General features: G+C 46.4%; 1 protein-coding gene across 2 annotated transcripts in view; it reads left to right on the top strand.

The window, feature by feature from the left end:
- The window catches only part of Rgs9 (regulator of G protein signaling 9), a 72,514-nt gene that overhangs the window by 10,051 nt on the left and 42,925 nt on the right, over positions 1-19,538 (top strand). For both annotated transcript variants that reach the window (XM_059272026.1, XM_059272027.1), the window contains exons 2-8: positions 5,817-5,913; positions 10,772-10,822; positions 12,024-12,130; positions 12,331-12,382; positions 12,632-12,690; positions 14,746-14,822; positions 19,047-19,128. In XM_059272026.1, the coding sequence (XP_059128009.1) occupies positions 5,817-5,913; positions 10,772-10,822; positions 12,024-12,130; positions 12,331-12,382; positions 12,632-12,690; positions 14,746-14,822; positions 19,047-19,128 (525 nt within the window). The remainder of the gene's footprint in view (positions 1-5,816; positions 5,914-10,771; positions 10,823-12,023; positions 12,131-12,330; positions 12,383-12,631; positions 12,691-14,745; positions 14,823-19,046; positions 19,129-19,538) is intronic.

The raw sequence follows: 19,538 nt of genomic DNA, 5'->3' as shown, positions 1-19,538 counted from the left end.
AATTGCATGCATACTACTAATATAAATGAATATAAGCATGACAGCTTATGCTTCCAGCATCCCTAATGAAAACAATATAGAAACATGAAACCAAACACTCCAGAATCAGGAGCTTTTTGATGCCACAGTCAAAAAAAATACACACACACACACACAAACAAACATGCACACAACCAAATCAACCAAACAAATAAACAAAACAAAACAAAAAGCAAACACCACCACCACCACCAAAACAAACAAACAAACAAAAAACAAAACAAAATAAGAAAAATAAAAACTAGTTCATGTGAAAAATAACTTATAATATTGCATAAAATTCCCTTTTGGCCACATATCAGAAGCAGTACATGCAACAAAAATGAATTTTATGTTTAGATGTAGTAGATTTCCATCTCTGAGATGTGCCATGTATGCAAATATCTCAGATCTGAAATCCAAAATGTTTCTAGTATCAAGCATTTTGAATAAGGGATATCCACCCTATATGTCTTTACTTATATAGAACATGTGTATAATCACATATATGTCTTGCTTTTTAAAGCATTCTAACATAATGGCTTAATTAGATACCATGCCATTATCAAACCGTATCAATCAATAAGGCACATATTGCCATCATCCCCGTTTTAGAGAAGAGAAAGGAAATCCCATGATTTTAAATGGGCTGCCTCAAGTTCTTCAGTTAAGAGAGAAAGGAATCCCAGGAGGGGGATGAGAACTTGGGGTTCATTTTGCTTCTGACCACAAGCACCTTCAAGTTGCAAAAAGACTTGGTTGTCATAGCAGCTGCGCAGTGTCGGAGGTGCCATTGGGTTAAATCACAGGGAACCAATGGTGATAGAATCAAGTTTGTTAAATTGAGAAGAAGCAAGTGAACTGGGGAGCAGCTTGCTTTGGGCGTTAGTGAGGACGTGTGCAGGCTGGTCCTGAGCATATGTCCGGGTGTGAGCAGCTCCCAGGCCTCAGGATGGAGCTGTGGACCAGGGACAAGCGGAGGGTGTTCTTTGTTCTCAGGTGTTGGCTCCTGTCCTGAGCTTGTGGCTCCAGCTGCCTTTTAGCCTGGAGACCTGTATCTACCATTTGATCTTCCTACTGCTCACCTTCTGGAAGTGCTGCCATCTCCTAGCCCTCCAGGGCTTGTGCTCACATGATCTTATGGACTTGGTGTTCGTTGTATCTTATTACAGCATTATCTTCTTATCCGTGGCTTCAATTTTCTCTATTGTTAACTTGGGATCAACCTCAGTCCAAATGTACTAAATGGGGAGAGAGAAAAGAGAGAGTGGGGGAGAGGGGAGGAGAGAGAGGGGTCAGATGAGACAGGATATAGCTTGCAAGGATATGTCTCCAAGGACCCTACCCTCCAACTCCTTCCCACCCCCTAAGTTTCTATCACCCCCGATAGTCTGTCAAATTATGAACTCATAGGTGGATTAACCCATTGGTTAGAATCCCCATGATCCAATTACTTTCTCAAAGCCCCACTTCTTTTATTATTAATTTTTTTCATTTATTTTACATACTGACCACAGTTTTCCCCTCCCTCCTCTCCTCCCCTTCCCTCCCCCCACCTCCCATCTATCTCCCCCATCCAGTCCTCTTCCCTTTCCATTTGGAAAGGCCTCCCTTGGGACAAAGCATGGCACATCAAGTTGAGGCAGGACCAAGATCCTCCCTCTGCATCAAGGCTAGGCGAGGCAACCCAGCATGGGGAATAGGTTCCCAAAAGCCAGCCCAAACACCGGCAACAGGTCCTGATCCCACTGCTAGGTGCCCACAAACAGACCAAGCTGCACAACTGTCACACACATGCAGAGGGCCTAGGTCGGTCCCATGCAGGCTCCCTAGCTGTCCATCCAGAGTCCATGAGCTCCCATGAGCTCAGGTCAGCTGTCTCTGTGGGTTCCCTGTCATGACCTTGATCCACCTGGTTCATATAATCCCTCCTCCCTCTCTTCAACAGGACTCCCAGAGCTCGGCCCAGTTCTTGGCTGTGGATCTCTGCATCTGCTTCCATCAGTTACTGGATGAAGGCTCTATGATGACATTTAGGGTAGTCACCAATCTGTTTACAGGAGAAGGCCAGTTTAGGCACCCTCTCCACTGTTGCTAGGAGTCTTAGCTGGGGTCATCCTTGTGGATTCCTGGGAGTTTCCCTGGCACCAGATTTCTCCCTAACCCCCAAATGGCCCTCCCATCAAGGCATCTCTTTCATTACTCTCCCCCTCCATCCTGCCCCCAACCTGATTCATCATGTTCCCATTCCCCCACACCCTCACCCCCAGCTCCCTACCCCCAGTTTACCCAGGAGATCTCTTCTATTACCCCTTCCCAGGGAAATCCATGAGTCCCTCTTTGGGCCATTCTTGTTACCCGGCTTCTCTGGGGTCTGTGGATTGTAGCCTAGTTGTCCTTTACTTTACAGCTAATATCCACTTATGAGTGAGTATGTACCATGTTTGTCTTTCTGGGTCTGGGTTACCTCACTTTAGGATGATTTTTTCTAGTTCCATCCATTTGCCTGCAATTTTCATGATGTCATTTTTTTTTAATTTAAAAAATAAATTGTGTAAATGTGCTGTGGGATGTTCTGTATGGCAAAAGTGTTGCTGATTGGTCAGTAAATAAATCACTGATTGGCCAGTGACCAGGCAGGAAGTATAGGCGGAACAAGGAGGAGAATAAAGCTGGGAAGTGGAAGGCTGAGTCAGAGACACTGCCAGCCGCCATGATGACAAGCAGCATGTGAAGGTGCCGGTAAGCCATGAGCCATGTGGCAAGGTATAGATTTATCGAAATGGATTAATTTAAGCTATAAGAACAGTTAGCAAGAAGCATGCCACGGCCATAGAGTTTGTAACCAACATAAGTCTCTGTGTTTACTTGGTTGGGTCTGAGCGGCTGTGGGACTGGCAGGTGAGAGAGATTTGTCCTGACTGTGGGCCAGGCAGGAAAACTTTAGCTACATAAATGTACCACATTTTCTTTATCCATTTTCTTTATCCAAACATCTAGGTTGTTTCCAGGTTCTGGCTATTGTGAATAATGCTACTATGAACATAGTTGAGCAAGTGTCCTTGGGATAGGATGGAGCATCCTTTGGGTATATGCCCAAGATTTGTATAGATGGTCTTGAGGTAGATTGATTCCCAATTTTTCTGAGAAATCACCATATTGATTTCCAAAGTCAAAGCCCCACTTCTATACAGATTTGGTGGCCAAGCCTTCAACACACATGTCTTTAGAGGGACTTTTCAGATCCAAACCAGATGCAAACCATAATACTTCTTGTACATTATATATACATTAAGTTTTATCATTCCCATGTGTGTTTATGACAAATTAATATATCCTGGATTTCATACTATCTGTGGTTCTAATATGCACTAGGATCTTGGACTGTCTTCCCAGAGGATGGAAAGATGATTGCACTAGATGCTAAGCTCTCAGGCTTATGGACTGCTGTTATTCTCTGGTTTCCCAGCATTGCCCGGGGCTATATCTGCTTCCTGAAACACTAATGGCCATATAGGAAGCACTCCGAGGAAGGGGCCGAGGTAGTCTCCCTGTTATTTGGGACTTCCTAAGGGAAGTGAAGTTTGGAACCTTTAGTCAGTATCAACCACAAACACCAACAGAAATATCCAGATCATTTCTTTTGAGCATATAAAACATTTTTATTTTATTTTCATTTAGTTTTTTCAAGTGGAAATATTACTTTGCTGTTGTTTTTTTTGTTTTTGTTTTTTTTTGAGACAAAGTCTCACTGTGTAGTCCTGGCAGGCCTGGAGCTCACTATGTAGACCAGACTGGTCTTGAACTTGAACCAATCCTACCACCTCCACCTTCCAAGTGGTGGGGTTATGGTCATGTGGCACCATTTTCTGTGGAAAATGTTATTTATCGGATTTTTAAAAATTAAACAAGTTATTTGTTATTGTATGTGTGTGTGTGTGTGTGTGTGTGTGTGTGTGTGTGTGTGTGTTGGTATATGTGCCACAGTGCACACATGGAAAGTCAGAAGACAACACTGTGAAGTTGGTTCTCTCCCTCCACCTTGATGGCGGGCGGGGGGATGGGGACGGGGACGTGTCTGAGGATCAAAGTTAGGCCTCCACATTTGTGCAGCAAATACCTGTACTTGCTAAGCCATTTTACTGGCTCCCTATTTTGGTTTTATTGAGACACAGTCTCACCGTGTAGCCTTGGCTGGCCTGGAAGTTGCTGTGATCCTCCTGCCTCTCCCTCCCGAATGCTGGCTTTACAGGCATGTGCTACCATGCCCAGCAGAAGATAAAATAGTCTTTTAACAATGGGAAGTGAGTCTAAGCTAACCTTGTGATGTCTTCCTATGCTTTAAGCTTCCTTGGACTATTTGTTAATTTTCTTTGGCCTCAGCACTCCCTTGGATATTCATTACTTTTTAATTTGTCTCCTGACTCTTCCTTTTTCTATACTCGGGGCAGTCATCTCCAGATAGTGCAAGTCTCTCAGGGGCTCTTTGTAAGCGTGCCAAAGCAGAAGTGATGTGCCTACTTTTATCTTTCCCTCTCCCCATTTCTCTCCTCTTAACCCCTCCTCTCCTTACCCTTCCTTCCTCTACTTCCCCTCAGGGCACTGGGGGTTGAACCCTGGACCTCCATAACGCTAGGCAGGGCTCTAACAGAGCTGCACTCCCAGCCAGTCTTTGGGATTTTGTCTTTTCTGGTAACTGACCTGCTCTGGTCAGATAGGTCACATTGTTTCTGCCACTCTCACTCAACTAACTACCAAGCCAGCCAGTTCTCACTTTACCAGAGTGTCCAGAGCCCTGTCTCCTGACCATCACCCCCAAACTGCCTTTGTTTGCTTATTATTATGTGTATCTGATGCTTGTTTAGCATCATCTCTGTATAAGACACTCCTCCAGGCATTTGGAATACCAGCGGCAGGAAATATCAGCAGAAAAAGACCGGTCTCCAAGTGCTCAATTTCCAGGTGCAACGGGAGACATCTACTAAACAATATATACTAAAGTCAATGGCTTTGTGTGTTAGAAGTTGAATGCTGTAGAAAAAGCAAGCCGGAGATCAGGAGACCTAAGGGTGTAAACTTGAAGCTTTGAGTAGGATGGTGAAGGCAGGCCTCCTGAAATACTGGAGGAACAGTGAGAAAAGGATCCTAGGAACCGTTCTAGTCAAATCAGACGCTCATCAGCTCTTGTGCTGGGACAGCTCGAGGGTGTGGTGGCAGGGGAGGAAGACCCATGATTTCTTTCCTGGACTGTTGCAGGAACTCTGAATGGATCATGGATCACCTCATCCTTTTCTACCTTTGAAAAACCTCTTTCTGCCTCCATGTTCTTGTCTTTATTATGGGCACATTTCCAAAATGCTCCCCACAAACAGCTGCTGGGCCAAAACCTGACTCAGGAATGGCATATAAAGCTGATTAAGACCTGGCCCCCACCTGCCACTCCCACGTCAAATAGCACTTCATGTCCCTCGGTTCTCTGTCGTCCAGAGTCACGGGGCATTGCCTCCCACCCAGGCCTCTCTCACTCTCTGTCCATCAGAATCTTTCTTGTGTGATCTTAAGCCTCTGCACATTCCCTGGGTCAGAATCCATGCCTTTGTGGCCTTCCGGCTAGGGAGGCATCTGTTTACAGAGCATACGTGTAGTTCTGGTTGTACCGTAGCTGCCCGGTGTCCATTTGGCTCCTGTGCTAGGTTGGAAGCCCCCGGGTCCCCTTTGCCTTTGGACTCTGCTCGTGCTGTGAAAAGCTCCCGGAATGAATTTCCTGTTCAGCGGGCTCTTCCTGTTGTGTCTTGCAGATTGAAGCGCTGGTGAAGGACATGCAGAACCCAGAGACGGGAGTCAGAATGCAGAACCAGAGGGTCTTGGTCACCAGCGTCCCTCACGCCATGACAGGTGATGTGGCTTTGTGGCTTGGTTGTGACTCGGAACAAAACCCACAGGGGGATTGGCAAACTCGAGCTCACGTGTGGTCCGGGTTGGTTTATTATTTTTGGTTTGTTTGTTTGTTTTTTGTCAGTTTGGCTTAAGCTAGAGTTAGCTAGAAAGAGGAAACTCAAGAAACCGCCCACAGGCAAGTCTATAGGGCATTTCCTTGTTAAGTGATGGATGGGGGCAGGCTCTGCCAATGGAGGGGGACAGTGCCACCCCTGGGTCCTGAGTTGTATTAGAAACCTGGCTGAGCAAGGCGTGAGGAGCAAGCCAGTAAGCAGCACTCCCCTGTGGCTTCTGCTTCAGTTCCTGCCTCCAGGTTCTTGTCTCGGCTTTGCTCAGCAGTCTATGACTGGAGATACAGAAACCAAATAAATGCTTTACTTCCTAAGCTGCTTTTGGTTACGGTGTTTTTGTCACAGCAATAGAAACCTGCCCACAGCCTGTGTTTATAAGTAAAACTTTATTTCTGTTATGTGTGAGCTACAGCTGCTTTGTCGTCCCAGCTGTGAAGGTGAAATCTATGGCTGTGCTCAGACGGCATTAGGTTTACAAAACTCAAATGTTTACTGCTGTTTGGCTGGGAAACCAAGGCTTTTGTCTTCCTTCACCCTTCTAATTCATGCTCAGATCCTTCTGAGTTTTCCCATGCAGATGGAGCCCCTAGTTCCCCCTTGCATGAGGGTTTAAGGATACTCCAGAGCATCACTTGGAGAGAGTAGTGTGTGAGGGGTGCTGGGTGTGTGCATAAGAATGCATTTTGCTTGCCCTGTTACCCATGCTTTGTAATCGGGTTTTGTAGTAGAGAAGACGTCATGGCAAGGCCTGTTGCCTGCAGAAGCCGGCTGCTTCTCTGAGCCAGGGTTTTGTGAACCTGCGCTCTTGACCTTACCCATGAACTGACTCTCTTGACCTTACCCATGAACTGACTATTTCTCTGTCTCTCCTTCCCTCCCCTGTTCTCTCTGCACGTACATATAGCAAGCGGGTCAACCTTGGCTATTGTTCCTCAGGCGTCCTCCATCTTGTTTTTTGAGACAGGGTCCCTAACTGGCCTTGAGCTTGCCTGTCTCCCCAGCCTCCTTGCTACCACACTTGGCTTAAAAAACAAAACAACTTCCCCAAAATGGGCCTTGGGAATCAAACTCGGATCCCCATGCTTGTGTGTGAAGCCCTTCAAGAACTGAGCAGTCCCTGGCACCATGACTGTTTGTTCTTCATATAAGGTGCCCTCATGTTGTAGAGATATGCTGTCTCCCATCACCCTTCTGATTGCTTTGAATGTGTCCTGTTTAAAACAAACAAACAAACAAACAAACAACAGACTATTAGGGTGATCATATCTATCCTAATTTTCTTACGGATGCTAACAGACATGGGGAGACAGAGCACTGATGGATGATCTTACCATTCATCAGGCATCTGCTGCATGCTGGGCCCCTGAGCAGCACAAGTTCATTCGCGCCTGAGATGTTTCCCTCAGGTAGGGATCCCCGTTCATGTGTTACAGTGAGAAAACCAGGATGAGGGCAGTGTATCGTCAAGGGTTCCTCCAACACAGGTGACCGAAGACCCACTCTGGCTTGTTGGGGCAAAACCAGGAATTGATGGAGTACTTCAGGGCAGTTCAGGGACGCATGGGAGGGTGAGACTCAGAGTGGCCCTGGGCATCCAAAGGGCAGAGACCTATGGGTAGGTTTTTGTTGGGTCTCTCTGTTCTTCTCACTGTTTTAAGAGGCCTTGAAGGCATCCCTGTGGCTGTCATTTCTGCCTTGAATTTGCTAATTCTGGACTAGAGGACCCTTCAGTGGGAGGTTTTTATCTTGCTCGTTGGTAACCCCAGTGCTTGGAGTGGCTGTGTGTGTAAGGATGCCTAACAAAAGCTCACTAAATATGTGAATTAGTTCTGAGTTAGCTGTGCAAAGAGCCCTAGACATGAGTGGGACACGTGGGGCTTAATCCCTCAAGTACCCCTCTCCTAGCCAGTCTCATTTTCTCACTGTAAAGTGTCAAAAGAAACCCTGTCTGAGGGAAGGTGGCGGGGCTGAAGGAGCGCATGTGCTCAAGGGCCCAGCGCGTGGCGGCTGATTCAGTTTGTGAAAGTCAGCAGTTTCCTTCCCTGTGTCTGTCAACACCCAGGATAAAGTTAGGGGTAGGTATGACAACCCCTGTTTTATAGATGGGGCTATAGATACATAAAGGATTCCAAGAGGGCTGTAGCTGTGGCTCAGTGGTTCAGCTCTTGCCTAACATGTGTGAGGTCCTAGGTTCAATTCCCGGTACTGAAACAAGGAAGAGATTGAGAACTAGGCCCCATAGCCCTGAGCCCATTCGTGAGTGACCTCGAATTTGAGTCTGGCTTGGAGACTTAACACTCCATCTTATCCCATGTCAGTGTGTGTGTGTTTCCTTCCGTGAACATGGGTTACATGTGGCTTCTGGATTTGGGTGAGGCTGTCCATCTGCCCTGTCTTCACTTGAGTTCCCCCTCCTGTGGAAACAGACCATGAGGAAGGAGCCCTCATCCTGCCAAGGCAGAGCCAATGACGGCAATGTGCATCCAGCTTCCTCTTCCATGGCAGAAAGGAGCCAGGGCTTCCGGGAACAGTTGGCCGTGGAGCCAGCACACAGTCCCTGTGGTGCAGATGCTAGCAGCTCCCTAAATTCATTTGGTCTATTTCAGGAAGCAGTTAAGTGGATGAGAAAGCCCTGGGCTCCTCAGTGGAGAGTGCTAATCAGTCTGATGTCTGCCTGAGGCGGTCTTCCGAGCTGCATGCCTTCAAAGAGAGGCATGGAGCGGAACGTTGGTTGACACACACAGGATTTTATATGAAGCACGTTGCTTTGGAGCAGCCGGCTAGGGGTAGGTCATAGCGAAGAGTCACAGGAGGTGAAGATGTTGGAAGCAGCAGTGGTGGCATGTGGGTACCCACAGAGACAATGGTTGGTTATCCACCGCAGCCTACAGAGTACATAAGGAAGAGAGAGGTACAGGTTGTTCATACTTAACCACAACTGTGTCAGATAATTAGGTCCAGGGAGTACATGTAGATCATAATGGACCTCTTTGGAAGGCTATAAAAGAAATATCCTTTCCCTACTGTGGTGATATTGTGTTTCCCAAAATATTGTACATCCTAATAAACTTATCTGGGGTTAGAGAACAGAACAGCCACTAGCTATATAGACCAGAAAATGGTGGCACACACGCCTTTAATCCTAGCATTCCAGAGGTAGAGATCTGCCTGGATCTCTGTGAGTTCAAGGCCACACTGGAAACAGCTAGGCATGGTAACAAAAGCCTTTAATCCCAGGAAGTGATGGCAGAAAGCAGAAAGGTATATAAGGCGTGAAAACCAGGAACTAAGCCTGGTTAAGCTTTTAGGCTTTTGAGCAACAGTTCAGCTGAGATTCATTCTGGTTGAGGACTCAGAGGATTCCAGTCTGAGGAAACAGGATCAGCTGAGGAACTGGCGAGGTGAGGTGGCTGTGGCTTGTTCTGCTTCTCTGATCTTCCAGCTTTAACCCAATACCTGGCTCCAGGTTTGTTTTTATTAATAAGAACTTTTAAGATTTGTGTTACACCCTACCTCCAAAGAGGGAAGTATCATTTATGACTGGCTAGCCACAAAGATGCTAGTGACAGGATCTTGAGCTCTGACCTTTGACATGCTTTGTGGGCCAGTTCCCATGCAGGTGGGGACCAGACTCTTTACCTTTGGGAATCGGGCTGAGGATGTGGGGAATGTGGTTATCGGAATTTACCAAGTAGTATCTGAGTTGGGGGGGTTGGTTCTGGGCACCTTGTTTTCTTTGGAGTTGCCCTGCTCTTCTACAGGAGGCATCCGGCTATGAGGCTAGAGGCCTCAGGCTGAGAATGAGCTCAGAACTCCCACTGGTTCTCCAGGAGCTCCAGACTTCTCGGACTTATTTCTTCTCCATCCTTAGATAAACCTAAATACTCCGGGATGGGTAGCTGGGTGCATCATCTCTCTTGACTCATCTCCACCTGCCTTTCCTGCCTTTTGTTTTACACAGTCTTCAGCTCTGTGCAGTGCCCCTCCAGAACCTAAGATTGGCAGGGCCTGAGGCAAGAGTACAAAGGGAGCCCACATCCTATTTTCCAAGGTTTTGTATCAACCTACAAAACGTTACTAAAATAGGTTCCCTCCTCCACTGCGATCAAAGCACCTCCGAACCAACTTTTAAGGTTTGAATTTAGCGTTCTCTTGCTCCCGAGTGTCGTACCTGGAGACGTGAATGCAGGCGAGCCATCCCTGCCTCACCCCCTCTTCAGTTCCCTTCCCTGGTTCTGGTTCACTCTTGTGTGTCCAAACTCCATTCAGAGCCCTAGCTGGCTTTGAACCTATTTTTTTCTTTCCAAATATTTAGACTCGGTCTGTTTACTGTTTAATTGATGAGTGGTGGTCTTTAAATTATTATATGGTAAAAAGATAAGGACAGTGATTGGGGTAAATAAAGACTGAGCGTGGAGGTGGAGACAGAAGAGTTATGAGTTCAAGACTACGTTGACTATACACAGTGATTTAACACTCAGCCTGGGCAATTTAGTAAGACTCTGCCTCAAGATAAAAACAAACAAATGAACGATTGAAGACAGAGTGCAGTGGAGGTTAAGCTGCAGATCTGGAGGGGTCAGGTCACAGCGGCTCCGAATGGTTCTGAGTTATTTGAGTGAATGGGTGGGGTCTCTTGGGGACAGGGTCACCACCAAGCAGTGAGAATACAGCATGGAGGACAGCGTAGTCCTGGGCTATGTTAAGAGGCTTTGACATTGATCAGGTCCGTCTCTGTTTTACAGGAGGTGATGTTCTACAGTGGATCATCCAGCGCCTTTGGATCTCTAACCTGGGTGAGGCCTCCGCCTATGAAGTTACTGATTGCTGTGCATGCAGTACTACAGGGAAACTAAAAAGGAGTGTAGTTTTTTTTTTTTTTTTTTTTTAAATCTTTGGGGGCCCACCACCCAGCTCTCAAATACATGGAGACTTGTTCTTACGTAAGAATGCCTGACCTTACCCTGGCTTGTTTCTAGCCAGCTTTTCTAAATTAAGTTATCCTGTTTCTCTTTATGTTTTGCCTCTGGGCCTTTACCTTTCTTTATTCTATATATCTTTATTTCCTTCTTAATCTGTGGCTGGCTGTGTGGCTGTGTGGCTAGCCCCTGGCGTCCTCCTCTCCTCCTTTTCTCGCTCCTCCCTCTTCTGTATTCCTTGAGCCTAGATTTCTCCTTCTGTTTATTCTCTCTGCCTGCCAGCCCTGCCTGTCCCTCTCTCCTGCCTAGCTATTGGCCATTCAGCTCTTTATTAGACCAATCAGGTGCTTTAGACAAGCAAAGTAACACAGCTTCACAGAGTTAAACAAATGCAACTTAAGAGAATGCAGCACATCTTTGCATTATTAAGCAAATATTTCAAAGCATAAACGAGTGTAACACATCTTCAACTAATATTTCACCACACAGGAGGCTTTGCAGGAGTCATCAAGAAATTTACATCTCTGTTGGAGAGACAGGACCTTAGTGAATAAAACAACCAGAGTCAAAAGCAGAGGCAAGGGCCAGGGAGAAGAGGGCTCAGTAGATAAAGTGCTTGCTGTACAAGCATGAGGACCTGAATCCAGACTCCTAGCACTCAAGCAAAAAGCAGCACAAGTCTGTAAACCCAAACTCAGCCCTGGGAGTTGGAGGTGAGGCGGGAGAGGTCTTGTGGGCTCACTGGCCGGCTACTCTAGCTGAAACCATGAGTTCAGGGTTCAGTGAGAGACCCTGTCTGAAAAGAACAAGGTGGAGAGCAATAGAGGAGACCTGTCATTGGCTCTGACTTACACACATGTGCATGCTCTTGCTCTCACACTCATATACTACATGTACATACATACACATGCACATAAAAAAATCAAACAAATCCTTAAAAAAGAAACTCTTTTCCAGCCCTCAGATCTTATGTTGGAAGGATAGAGTACTCTCTTGGAGTTTTGGGGATGGGCTGAGCCATGAGATTCTGGTTTTGGCCCCCACTCTTAACTTTTATCTGGAAACTTCTTCTTCCCAGAGGCACAGAACCTGGGCAACTTTATTGTCAAGTATGGCTACATCTATCCTTTGCAAGACCCCAAGAATCTTATCCTCAAGCCCGACAGCAGTCTCTACCGGTTTCAGGTGAGCTTTGACCTTGACCTCAGGTGGTAATGTGAGGTAGACCTTGGGAAGATCTACCAGTTGGCCTCATACCCTCACAGATCAAGGATTTAGAAATGGTGCAGAGGGCTAAGGTAGTGTTATTGTTCTCATCCCAGGGCTGAGGATCCATGAGGTCCCAGCCCAGTGAGGAACCATGGTTTTCCTGCTTTGTTTTGTAGACACCATATTTCTGGCCCACTCAGCAATGGCCAGCTGAAGACACAGACTATGGTAAATACTTCATTTACTCATGTACCTCTGCCTTTGCCTACCACACTGCTCATTTGCATGCTGCATTTGGGTGACATTTGTCTAGATGTCATCGTGACCTTTATGTCAGCTCACATCTGTATTGGAAGTATCCCTGGAGGCTGGGGTGGGGGAAGGGGAAGGAACCTAGTTGGCTGAACGTCTTTTCTGGCTGCCTAGGGGTTTTTGGAATATGACAATGATGGAAAATGCTGTTGTTTTCTTTTCCAGCCATCTATTTAGCTAAGCGAAATATCAAGAAGAAAGGGATTTTAGAAGAATATGAAAAGGTACAGAGACATATCCAAGTAGAGTTTTATAATGGAGTGAATGTAGTCATGAGCCATTTCTCTCTCTTCCCTACATTACTACATCTGTCTATCCATCATTTGTTTATCTACCCATCTGTTCTCCAACTATCCTTCATCCTTCCATCATCCATCCATCTACATCTATCCATCCGTCCATCCATCTATCCATTCATCACCTATTGACCCTTATACATATATCTACCCATCATCTAATCTATTATCCATCTGTCTTCTGTACATCCACATCCACTCATCATCTGCCCATCCATCATCCATCTATCTATCTATCCATCCATCCATCCATCCATCCATCCATCCATCATCCACCTATCCACTCTTCTACATCTATCTACCCATCACTAATCCATCTGTTATCTGTCATCTGTATATCCACATCCATTCATCACCTGTCCATCATTCATCCATCCATCCTCCACCTATTGTCCATCTATCTACCCATCCATTGATTTGTTTACAGCTCACTGAAAAGATCCTTTTCTATGTGAGCTTCAATTATCTCCTGCTGTAATTTAAGCCCTTGCCTTGGTGATTACTGGGGACACTGTGGCTACTCTGTTCCTTTTGTTATACTCAAATGATATGACTTAATATACATGGTAACACACAGCCCTGCATCAACATGTTTGAACTTAAATTTATGATGTGGAAAACAATAGCAAAGGCTTTCGTTTTTGCCTGAGTGGGCCAGACTTCCCAAAGAACGTGCCTGAAACTTCAGAAGGTATCTTAGTTTCATTCTATCGCTGTGATAAATATCATGACCAAAAACCAGCTCTGGGAAGAAAGGGTTTGTTTCAGCTTATACTTCCAGGTTACAGTCCATTACTGAGGAAAATCAAGGCAGAAACTGAAGTACAAGTTGTAAAGGAATAATGCTGTTTACTGTCTTTCTCTCTGGCTTATGCTCAGCTATTTTTCTCATATAGTTCAAGATCACCTGCCTAGAACCACCTGCGTAGGAACAGTACTGCCCAAAGTGGGCTGGGATTCATACATCAATTAACCATCCCACAAGACGATGGGCCACAGCCAATCGATCAAGGCAATTCTTTAATTGAGATTCCCTTTTCCAAGGTGACTCTAGGTTGTGTAAATTTAAAACAAAATTAAAACAAAAACTAACCAAGTACATAAGGCTGATATATCTGTTGGAGGGCAATATTCTTTATGAGTTTTAATTCTTTAAAAACTTATTCATCCATCACACCAAGTCAGAGTAATCCTTGGGAATTCTTTATTAGCATATATTAATAGCATAAAATATTGGATTTCATTGTGATAGTGTCATACACAATTTTCAGGCCTTCTTCCTTCCTCCCTCCTCTCTCCTCTTCCCCCCTCCTCATTCCATTCCCCCTTCCTGACTCACTCTTCTCTCTCTCTCTCTCTCTCTCTCTCTCTCTCTCTCTCTCTCTCTCTCTCGTAGTCACATGTTCTGAACTATACTCTAAGATCTTTTAAAAACTTTTTTGTTTTGAGACAGGGTCCCACTGTATTACTCAGGTTGGACTTGAACTTATGATCCTCCTGTCTCAGCCCCTTGAGTAACTGGGGTCACAGACCTGTACCTCAAGACCTAGCTTATTTTATCTATTCTTGAGTCCTGTTGTTGAATATAGTTTCTACTCTAACCCTTCCACCTCCTTTCTTCCTAATCAGATTTGGGATAATTCATTTTATTTTATTCATTTATTTTAACACAGGGTTTCTCTGTGTAGCCCTGGCTGTCCTGGAACTCACTCTGTAGACCAGGCTGGCCTCGAACTCAGAGATCTGCCTCCCTCTGTCTCCTGAGTGCTAGGATTAAAGGCATGCACCACCACCGCCTGGCTTTTTTTGGGGGGGAGGGATAGATTTATTTTAAACAAAGCAAATGAAACCAAGGAAGGTGAGGCTGTGGGAGACGCTGGGCTGTGGAGAGCCTGGGTGTCCTGTGTGACTTGATGTGTGTGTCCCACTGTTTGTGGCCTGTCCTGCAAGGCTTGCTGTCCTCATTTTGTTATTCTTTTCTAGGAAAATTATGATTTCCTGAACAAAAAAATCAATTACAAGTGGGATTTTGTCATCATGCAGGCCAAAGAGCAGTACCGGTGAGTGAAAAGGCCGCAGTCTTGTCTGCTGGCTGCCTCTCTCTCCTTCTGCTTTCCTGTTGTCTTACCGCACTTAAATTTTGGGAGTATGTGTATATGTGTGTGAGGTGTGTATGTATGTGGTGTGTATGTGTATGTGTGTATGTGGTGTGTATATGTGTGTGAGGTGTATGTGTGTATGTGGTGTGTATGTGTATGTGTGTGTGTGGTGTGTATATGTGTGTGGTGTGTATGTGGTGTATATGTGTGTGTATGTGGTATGTGTGTATGTGTGTATGTGTGTGGTGTGTATGTGTGTATGTGGGGTGTATGTGTATATGTGTGTAGGGTGTGTATGTATGTATGTGATGTGTGTGTATGAGTGTATGTGTGTGTGGTGGTGTGTGTGTATGTGTGTGTGTGGTGTGTATGTATGTGAGTGGTGTGTGTGTGTGGTGTGTGTATGGGGTCTGTGTGTATGATATGTGTGTATGTGTGTGGTGTGTGTGTGTGTATGTGTGTGATATATGTGTGTATGTGTGTGTGTGGTATGTGTGCATGTGTGTGTGTGTGGTGTATGTGTGGTGTATGTGTGGTGTGTGTGTGTGGTATGTGTGTGTGGTGTGTACATATGTGTGTGGTGTGTGTGTATGTGTGTGGTGTGTATGTATGTGTGTGGTATGTGTGTGTGGTATATATGTATGTGTGTGGTGTGTGTATGGGGTCTGTGTGTGTGATATGTGTGTGTGTGGTGTGTGTGCCTGTTTGTCTGTGTGCTCAGGTTAGAAGGTAACTTGCTGATGCCTCAGGTGCCAGCCCCCTTATTATTTGAAGCTGAGCCTCTCACTGGCTTGGGACTCTGGTTCCAGGTGAGCCAGGCTGGCCGGCCCGAGAGCTCCAGGGACCTGCCTGTCTCTGTCTCTCCAGTGGAAGGACAAGGACATGAAACCACACCAGCTTTTAAAAAAAATATTTATTTATCTGTTTATGTGGGTTCTGGAGGATCAGACTCAGGTCCTCATGCTTGGGAGGTGAATACTTTACCAACTGACACATCACGGCTTCCTTTGATTAAAATCAGGCCATAATGAGCATGTATGTGATCAAGTCCAGGCTGAAGCTGGGGACCAAAGGACACAGTCCAGCATGCCAGGCAGACGTGACACAGTAGGACACACTACTGTGAGATGAGGGTCATGTGGCAGGGTTCGTAGAGGGAGCTGTCGGAACAGACAGAACCCTTTAGCTAGGAAGGCCGTTGATGGTGGGTGGAGGGGGAGGGAGTTGAGGAGAGGGGGGATGTTCTAAGCAGGAAGGAGACAGGAGAGTGCCCTGTGCAGGTGTTTTCTGTGTCTAGAGCGGAGGGTGAAGTGTAGAACGGGCAATGCCTTCTCCCCCTGAACAGCTCGCAGGCCCTACAGGGTTCATGTCTTACACATTTGTGCCTACTGTAAGCCACCCACAGCTTTGACATGCCTTCTCTGACCTCAGGACCCAGAACGCAAATCTAGGAATTGAAGTGATACTCCAGTTCACGGAAGTGCAGGGTTTGTTTTGGCCCACAATTTGGGGGTACGTCCATGGTGTCAGGAGCATAGGGCGACTCGTCACATGGCACCCACACTCAGGAAGTAGAGAGAGATGAATCATGGTGCTTAGCTTGCCTTTGCCTTTCTAGTCAGTCCAGCCCATGTGATGGTGCAGCCCATGCTCAAGACAGGTTTCCCCACCTTGGCTAAACTTTCTAGAAATGCCCTCACGGTCATCTCCAGAGATGTGATTTTAATCCAGTCAAGTTGGACGGTAAAGATTAACCATCATGCCCCAGTGGGGCACTGGTGAGAGATCTCTCATTGCTCTTTCAGACACTAACATGTTCCTGCCTGGCATACTTGAGACAAAGCAACCCAGAGGGAACCTTCTAACACACCATCGATACTTGTTTACAAGGCTTCATTTGGTGTTCACGTGTGCCATCTTATTTTAAATTAATGTGGCAGAAATGTGTCAGCCAGCTATCTCTTTAAGTTGGGAAACTGAGGCTTGGAGAGGTTAAAGGTCACCTTGGTTGGGCTAGAATGATTAAATTCTATTCAATGTACCAAGATTTGCATTCCCAGTGGGTTCCAGCCCTAGGCTGTTCCCAGGAACACAGAGATGGAGTTGTGTCTCTCCCCAGCCCTCCATGCCCTCCTCTACTTCTGTGCTCCAAGTGGGACAATCCCAGACACCCACACACCCTGACATAACCCTTCCAGGAGCTGCAGCATGCAGCTCTTCTCAGTGGCTCCCACTTCCTCCTCCACCAGCTCTAGAGAAATCTCCGAGTCCCTGGGAAATTCTCTCCTCCCTTCACTTCCAGGTGCTGTGGGATGGGGAATTCCTAAAAGGCTCATCTCTTCTGAGACACCAGGTTCCCCTTAACTCCATGACTTAAAGACTGCCTCCGATTTCAGATTTAGGGTCCCACCATGAAACTAGATGAGCCATGTACCACGGGGGTAAAACTACCACGGGGTAGTTTTTGTTACGCTGAGCCCTCCCTCTGCCTTCCTCCTCTGTGGCGGTGTGGCAGCTCTTCCTTTTGTGGTCCAGCCTCAGCATCTGCTCACCCTGTGCCTGACACTCTATTGGCCAGCACAGAACCCCACCGGGTTCCAAGGGGAGGGGAAGTGGACCCTTACCCCGATGGAAATGGCATGCAGATGTATTTCAGAACCACTACAGAGACCATCCTTGTTTCTGCTTCATAGTTTCTGTAATGTTTTCTCGTAGTCCAAATGCAATAGGCAAGCCTATATTTGTTTATTGAGGGTTCATGTAATGCTTGAACTAAAAGCTACTCAAAGGCTGGGGCTATGTTTTGACTCTCAGTAACTGGAACATAGTGGGAGATCAATAAGACCATGAATGACTAAAAGGTTAAACAAATGCTATTGTGAATAAAAGTCATCTGATCACCTAAATGAATTCCTCATGTACTGGCTCTTTTGAATGGCATCCGTCACGGTTCTACTGCAATCGTATGTATCACATAGATGCTGATGAGTAAAGCCAGAAAGGCCTGCTGGGGTCATTAGAGACTGCCTCAGTTGACAAGACTGACTAGTATTGTAGGACCCATGCAAGCCTCAGGCTGCTTGTGGTCCATCCTCCTGAGGACTCAGGCTGGTTAACTTGGTGGAAAATCCATTAAGTTGTTAAGGGAGAATGGGGCAACAGTGTTTATATTTAATTTCCAGAGGAGGTTGGTAAAGCACCCTGCTGGAATGGCACTGCTCACCCATCTGGCTCTCTGGATGCTATTATGTTATTCACAGAACATTAATGGGGAAATAAATCCACCGGCTCTGTCGTGAGGAGGGTGTGTGCGTCATCTCATGTTGCCTGGAAAAGCAGATGTTAATAAATGTGAGCACAGTTAGCCCTGGAAGTGAGACTGAATGGTGCCCTTGGCAAAATAATGAGTATTTCTTCCCTTCTGGAGGAGGAGGCCCAGCATTATTTCCTCCTGCAGTGGCACAGAGGATGTGGTTAGACAAAACAGGATAACCTTTAAATCCTCAGCAGGGCTGAGAAAAAGCTCTGACTTGTCACCAACTCACTGGAGTGACAAAGAAGGACAAACAGGTAGGGAGACTTTCTGAGACCACCACTGCCCTGTCACAGCTCTGGTGTGGACTGGTACCTGCCTGTCCCGATGTTAATCATATTTGTCAAAGCAAGGAAACCGGTCTGAAGCCGGGGAGGCCACATATTGGCCTGCGGGCTCCTATCTCTGCTCATTCCAGTAGTGAAGTTGGTGATACTGGTCTGATTCTGGAGCTGGTCCTGGGGACACCATCTAAATCATTGCAGCCCAGGAAGGAGAACAAGCCCCTTGACTGCCAGAGAGAGTGTAGCCTCAGAAGAGCCTTCAACACCTCAGTTTTCGGTACTTAACAGTGACAGACAAGCTGTAAGGACCCCACCAAGACAAGGGACCTTACCAGGTTGTGAGGTCGGAAAGTTTCCTGGGAGAACTAACTAGGATCAAATGACCCAATGCCTGTTGGATTGGTACCTGGGGCGTAAGCATGATGTTAGCAGTGCTTGCTGACTCTGTTATCATTATGGCTCCCGGGAATTGTTTGAGCAGATGGGGAAAGTGGTCCATGGCATCAAGAATGGAAGCTATCTTAGACCAAGAGATGCGAAGTGCTCCTGGCCTTGAACATAGCTTTTTTTTTTTTTTTTTTTTTTTAGGACTGGCAAGGAAAGGAATAAGGCCGACAGGTACGCACTGGATTGCCAGGAGAAGGCATACTGGCTGGTGCACCGGAGCCCGGTAAGTACGGGTTCCCCTGTCCCTTCTGAGCCTCCCCCCTCTCTGGCACTCAGTTAACCTCAGCTGCCTCTGGCCGCCCACCTGCCAGGGTTTGAATTGGATTAGCTGGAGGATCTGTTCAGTGTGGGCTACCTGGATGAAGAGGCCTCGTGCTGTGTCTTGGTGGGGTGCTTCCGCCTTGTCTGTCGGTGTTAAGTGTGGCTCTTGTCTGAGCAACCAGAATCAACTCATTGGTCACGAGGGCTTGGCCGTCTTTGTTGTCGTTTGGGAAAAGAATATTGGAAGAAAATCTGGGAGCACAGGTTCCTAGTGAGGAAAATAAAACACTGTGAGGACAGACAGTCTGCAGAGGCAAAGCTGCCCTGGGTGTCTCCCGCTCTGTCTCGTCCTCCCTTGGTCCAGGTCAGCAG

This window comes from Peromyscus eremicus, chromosome 8a (assembly GCF_949786415.1).
Source record: "Peromyscus eremicus chromosome 8a, PerEre_H2_v1, whole genome shotgun sequence".
In the NCBI taxonomy this organism is placed as follows: Eukaryota; Metazoa; Chordata; class Mammalia; order Rodentia; family Cricetidae; genus Peromyscus; species Peromyscus eremicus.
This window is presented reverse-complemented; position numbering and strand designations above follow the sequence as displayed.